This window comes from Mus pahari, chromosome 23 (assembly GCF_900095145.1).
Source record: "Mus pahari chromosome 23, PAHARI_EIJ_v1.1, whole genome shotgun sequence".
NCBI classification, from domain to species: domain Eukaryota; kingdom Metazoa; phylum Chordata; class Mammalia; order Rodentia; family Muridae; genus Mus; species Mus pahari.
In genome coordinates, this window is record NC_034612.1 from 35,155,394 (window position 1) to 35,162,046 (window position 6,653).

Consider the following 6,653-nt stretch of genomic DNA (forward strand, 5'->3'; position numbering starts at 1 on the left):
TAGCCCTGGCTGTCCTGGAGCTCACTTTGTAAACCAGGCTGGCCTCGAACTCAGAAATCCGCCTGCCTCTGCCTCCCGAGTGCTGGGATTAAAGACATGCGCCACCACGCCTGGCTTGACTTCATTTCTTGGTGTTGCTTGACTACACCTTTCCTCTTTATCGCCTACAAACTGAAAGTGAGACCAAGCCCTTGATTGGATGTAGAGTAAATATGTTTGGCAGGTGTGCTTCATAACTGGGTTGATCATCTTCCAAGATTTATCTAGAATGGCCCTGTAACTTCCTATCTGACTGACTGACTGACTGACTGACTGACTGACTGACTGACTGACTTTCTGCTAAGGCAGAGTCTACTCCATAGCCCAGGATGGAAGGAGACTCTCCCAGAGTTCCACTCAGCTCTGCCTGTTGAGTGCTAAGACACACTTGGTCAGATTTACTTTTATTCTAAAATGACTTGTATGTCTCTGGGCGTATGTCCGTGTGAGTGCAGGTGCTGTGGAGCTGGAGTTACAGTGGCTGTGATTGGATCACTGTGGCTGCTGAGACTAACCGGGGCGCTCTGTAGCCTTATGCTCTCCTAACTGCTGATCCATCTCTTCAGCCCCATTCTTCTTCCTCCTCTTTTCAGTGGGGATTAAACCGGGGGCTTCCACGTGCTGGGCAGCACCATCCCATTGAGCTATCCCTGGGCCTTTCTGCCTTGAGTATCCATTTTGCTCTTACAAGTGTTCCTGTGTGGAGGTGTGGATGACAAATTAAATCATTGTTTTCAAGTTATGATATGTTGGTCATGTTCCCTCCTCCAGGACTGCTGGTTTAGATTGCTCTGCTCCCCTGTTTGTAGCTACAGGTTTGGTTACTTGGTCAAGGTGATGCCTCCAGATTTCTTTATTGTGAAAGCATGTTTCCCTTCTCATATTTAGTAAGTTCTGTGTGGAGTAGTAATTTGAGGCTGAATGTCCCACTCCATCAGTCTTTGACCTGTGATTTGAGAGTCTGTCGATGACCCTCGAGAGTAGATTCTATACTGGTGGTTACTGTGCTCCAGTCCTTGTGACAGAATTGATTTTTGCATTGAGATTGAGTCTTCTCTATTGGGAGATCAATGTTGTATTTATCCCCAAATAGTTTGGGTCCCTCTGACAACGTGAACTCTTACTGCATGACATTTTGAGTTTTTTCTTTCCTGTTGCTTGTCACAGCTTTCTGGCCAGTGAAAACACTTCAGAAGCATGTCTCTGCATCAGTTTCTGCTAGAGCCAATCACCTGCCATGCCTGGAACAGGGATCGCACCCGTAAGTGTGCTTTGAATTTCCTGATGCTTTTGTGGGGGGTGGGGTTGTGTAGAGCCCAGGGATTCACGCCAAGTGTCTTCCTTATTGCTCCTTGCCACCCTTTTTCTTTTGAGACCAGGTCTCTCAGTGAACTTGGAGCACTTCAGTTTGGCTAGGCTGGCCTGCCGGTGGCCATTGAGCTGCAGGTATCCTCCATCTTGGCCCCACCATGCCACCCCAGTGCTGAGCTTATGGACATATGCTGCTACACTAGTTTTTACATGGGTTTAGGGGGATTATACTCAGGTCCTCTTATTTACGTGGCAAGCACATTACCAACTGAGCTTTTGTCCAGCTTGTGTGTGTGTGCAAGACGGGGTCTGGGGAAAACAACATTGACCCCAAGGTCTCTCCATTGCTAGACAAGTACTCTATCATGGAGCTACATATTTCAGTTTTGTGGGAAAATGTAAACATCACCCTTTTCAAACATATAAATCAGTGGTTTTAATATATCCACTGCACCAGTCTTTAATTTGTCTAACTTTTTTTGGGGGGTGCGGGGGAGTTGTTTAAGACAATGTTTCTCTGTGTAGCTCTGGCTGTCCTTGAACTCAGAGATCCGCCTGCCTCTGCCTCCCAAGTGCTGGAATTAAAGGCATGAGCCACCACTGCCCCGCTATTTTGTCTTATTTTAAATTTCAGATTGAAGTTTTTTTATTTTTTGGCTATTCTTGTATTCACTCTGTAGACCAGACTGGCCTCCAACTCAGAGATCTGCCATCTTCTGCCTCTCAAGTGCTGGGATTAAAGGCGTGTGCCTGGCTCAGATTGAGTTTTCTTAATATGAAAGTCATAAATTGAAATTCTTGGAGATCCAAAACTTTTTGAATTCCAACATGATGGACAGAAGTTTTGCATTTTGGCTTGCTGTGGCTTGTGCCTGAAGTTCCAGCACTTGGAACTGATGCACGAGTTCTGGTCTTGCATGGACTAAGTGCAGCTCCAAGAACCGAAGGAGAGAGGCTGTGACCTGGCTCAGTGGCAGAGCCTGCAGTCACGGTGTTCAAACTCCAGTGCTGCAGACAACAACAGGGTGGCAGAGTGCAAACCAACAACTCTTTCTGCTGCTTTCCTCCTCCAGAGATCGCCCTGAGCCCCAATAATCATGAAGTGCACATCTACAAGAAGAATGGGAGTCAGTGGACGAAAGCTCACGAGCTGAAGGAACATAACGGACATATCACAGGTAAGGCTCTGCAGGCTCCACATGCTCTTTCCAAACAAAGCGCTTTCCTCAGTAAAGGGCCTCATCAAGCTAAGTGGACCCTCTAATTTCAAGCCCTGTAGGATTTACTGAGTCTTTTCTTTCTTTGCTTTCTTTCCTTCGTTCTTCTTTTCTCTCTTTTTCTTCAGGTTTTTTGAGACAAGGTCTCTCTATGTGGCCCTGGCTATCTTGGAACTTACTATATGTAGACCAGCCTGACTTTGAACCCACAGAGATCTGCCTGCTCCTGCCTCACAATTTCTAGAATTAAAGTCATAAGGCTGAATTTTTCTTTAATTTGAGAGGAAAAACTTTGTTACATGCTTCTTGTGGCCCAGCAGCCACACAACACTCGTGTAGTCTATGGAGGGCACTGAGCCTGCTCTATAGGTGGGATGAGCCGGGAAAGCCAGAGCTGGACCCTGTGAACTGGAAGCACCAAGCACATTTGCAGCCCACTGTCTTTGCTGTGGGACACACCTTCCTTTGAGTTGTTTGAGGAGCCAGAGTGGCTTCTGAATGAGGCCAGTGAGATGCCTCTGTGGGTAAAAGCATGTGCTGCCAAGCTTCAGGTGGAAGAAGAGGACTCGATCCCACCAGCTGTCATCTGACTTCTGCATGTGCACTGTGACATGCAAAAGCCCCCATGTGCATGCTCTGAATAGAAGCTGTTAACACTGAAGCAGGGGAGATACAGCCAGCATCCTGTCAGATTACCTTTCAGACAGTTAACAGAGTCTTCTGAGTCAGGAAATCATCTAGGTTTCCATGCCAGAGCACTGAAAAGGTATACAGGAGTAAGAAAGGGATTGACGTCCCCTTGTCTGGGGTCTTTCTGCTTCACTAGAAGATCTCTTCCAGGCTTGTTCAGTATGTATGCTGGTACTCAGACATTCATGATGTGTTTTCAGTTCTGACAAGTATGAAACTGTCCAGAAACCACTGAGCCATCTATTGCTTAAAGATTGCTCTTCTATTTGGTCATTGTCTCTGAAAGGTATAACGCTTAGGAGGTGGAGGAAAGAGGATTAGGATTTCAGGGTCATCCTCAGCTACATAAAGAAGTTTGAGGCCAGCCTGGGCTACATGAGACTGTCATATACTGATTAGCCTAAAGATATTCTCACCTAGATCAGAAAAACAGCAAACAAAAAACGACAGAGCATGTTTCTGACCTTCTGTGCCTTTTGAAGTTGTTCAGCCCTGGGGCTGGAGAGATGGCTCAGTAGATAAAGAACCTGCCTCGAAAGCATGAACACATGAGTTTGAATCCCCAAAAGCCAGGCATGGCTGAATGCCAGCTAGCCAGTCTAGCCAAAACTGTAAGCTTCGGGTACAGAGAGAAGTCCTGTTTCAAAAAGACAAGGGAAGAACAGTAGAGGAAGATGCCCAAGGTTGATCTCTGGTTTCTGTGCACATGCACTTGCATGAACATAGAAAAATTGTCCAGCATCCAAGGATATCATGGTTCCTAACCATGCTTCCTGCTTTTACCAGGTGGGTTGTATGCAGTGCTTCTGAGCTCTAGAGCTTCCTGTGGCATCATCGCCAGCAGTGTTGCTCCTGCTTTCTGTGACCTTGTTCCTATAGATTTGGCCTCATGCCTATGAATAAGGACACTCATCTTAGTTTGAATTTTGACATTAGAAAATATTTTTAAATGAGAAAAGACTAAAATGGAAGGACCCTTCCTTCCTTCCCCCAAAGAGCCAAAACAGTAAAGCACTTAAACTTTTCTTCCTACATCTCTTGGGGTCCTTTGAACTTGGACCCATTTTCTGATGGCATTTGTTAGATCCGAAGAACTTAGAAAAGTTTACATATACTTCTAACAGACCTAGGGTCAACAGTGTTCTCTCAGACTGTAAATATGAGGGGGCAGGATATGTCGAACTCTAGAAGAGACTATCAGCATTTCATAGAGCAGAGTGTGGCATGTGGTAGAGTTCCGGCCACTCTCTGAGTTTTCTTGGGGTTAGCTACTTGATCATCAGACCCTCCCCCCCTTTTTTTTTGACATGGTCTCATGTCCTGTCCTGGATGGCCTGGATGTAGACAAAGTTGGCTTTGAATTCATAGAGATCTGCCTGTCTCTGTGTCCTGTGTGTTTGGACTAAAATCATATGCCACCACACATCATGGCTACTATTTCTTTTTCTTTTTTTCTCTTTTTTTTCCCCTTTCTTTCTTTTCTTTTCTTTTTTTTTTTTTTCTTTTTTTCTTTTTTATCTAGGCAGGGTTTCTCTTGCCCCGACTGTCCTAGAACTCACTCTGTAGATCATGCTGGTCTAGAACTCAGAGATTCACCTGCCTCTGCTTCCAAGTGCTGAGATTAAAGGCATGAACCACTTGCCTGATGCTCTGCTACTTTTAAAATATTTTCCTGGGCTGAGAGGACAACTCAGTGGATAAAGTGCTTGTCTGTGTAAGTGTGAGGGCTAGAGTTCAGACCCCCTGGAACCCACAGAAATGCTGGGCAGACTGCTGTCCAGGATCCCAGCTCTGAAGGAACAGCACAAGCTAGGTAGCAGGAAATGAAAAGCTTTGAGTTCAGTGAGATCCTGCCTCAATAAATAAAGGTGGAGAATGATCAAGAAAGATACCTGACAACAATTTCAGGCCTTCAGAGGCACATGGGAATGTGTGAAGCCCATATGCAAAAACAAAGCAAGCCCTAAACCATTTTATTATAGAAATCTTATATGACTATATGTGTGCATGTGCGTGCATGCTAGGCATGATGGCATTTGTAATCTCAACACTAGAAGGTAGAAGCAAAGGATCAGGGGTTTAAGAGTATTCTCAGCCACATTGTGATTTCAAGGCCACCTGGGCTTCTTAACACCCTGTGCCAAAAGAAAGCACAAATTCCCAGTTCTGTTCTACCTGGCTTTGTAAGGATCCTGCATCCTCTGGTGTCCTTAAGAGAGAGAAACAGCCTTGGTTTTGTATGAGATGATAACCATAGCTAGGAGAAGGAGGGGAAGAAACCACTAAGCCCACAGTTACCCCATGCCCAGCTGTCACCCACCAATAGCCCAGTCCCTTATCACTGGCCAGGCATAGCAAGTGACCTGTGCTTCACTTGTAGGTATTGACTGGGCTCCCAAGAGCGACCGTATTGTCACTTGTGGGGCAGACCGCAACGCCTATGTCTGGAGTCAGAAAGATGGCATCTGGAAGCCNACCCTGGTGATCCTGAGGATTAACCGTGCAGCCACTTTTGTGAAGTGGTCCCCACTTGAGAACAAGTTTGCTGTGGGGAGCGGAGCCCGGCTCATCTCTGTTTGTTACTTTGAGTCTGAGAATGACTGGTGAGCCAAGTTGCATGTGTCCTCTCATTCTGCTTTGTATACTCCATGCTGGGATGCTGTGCTCTTGGGACCTGTTGAGTCCCTGTACTGCCGTGCCTTCCTGGCCTAGAGAGGCTTTCTCCCTCTCAACTCCTCCTACGCACATGACCCAGCTCCCACACCTTTTCTTTTACTCTTCCCTTCCCTTCCTTACTCCCCTACTTCCTTTTGTCTGTTACTTCCTTCCTACCCCCTTCCCTTCCCTCCTTCAGTTCCTTCATTTCCATCCTTCCCTTCCAGCTCCCAACTTTTCTTAATTCATATGGGAAACATTTTCTCCTGGCTGAGCTTCTGTTTACTGTTTACTGTTTGTGATAGATTGTCCCCTTTCCAGGTAAATTAGACCTGATTGTGGTCTCATGTAGTCTGAAAAGAAGCTGTATATTCAGTGAAGTTTCCCAGCTGTAGGACAGTCATCAGGCTAGGTGTGGTGCACACACATGTAATCCTAGCATTCAGGAGTTTGAGACCAGCCTGCCGTATGAGTCGCAGTCTAAGGCTAGCCCGAACTATGTATAGGAGGCTTTTATCTAACAAAGAGCAAGCATATGGGCCACCCTTCAGCAGGAGCAACTGCCTTATAGGTGGCCCATAAAAAAGTACGCAGGTATAAATCAAAGGATATCACTAGAACATTAAAAATAATTGTACTTATAGGACTTACTTCAATAATGTAGCTAACATTGCCGGGCGGTGGTGGCGCATGCCTTTAATCCCAGCACTTGGGAGGCAGAGGCAGGCAGATTTCTGAGTT

General features: G+C 46.0%; 1 protein-coding gene across 1 annotated transcript in view; it reads left to right on the top strand.

Moving 5' to 3' along the window:
- Arpc1a (actin related protein 2/3 complex subunit 1A) overlaps window positions 1–6,653 on the top strand; it is a 23,150-nt gene that overhangs the window by 5,610 nt on the left and 10,887 nt on the right. The window contains exons 2-4 of the mRNA XM_021222694.2: window positions 1,207–1,300; window positions 2,424–2,528; window positions 5,638–5,860. Of these exons, the coding sequence (XP_021078353.1) occupies window positions 1,237–1,300; window positions 2,424–2,528; window positions 5,638–5,860 (392 nt within the window). The 5' untranslated portion in view covers window positions 1,207–1,236. The remainder of the gene's footprint in view (window positions 1–1,206; window positions 1,301–2,423; window positions 2,529–5,637; window positions 5,861–6,653) is intronic.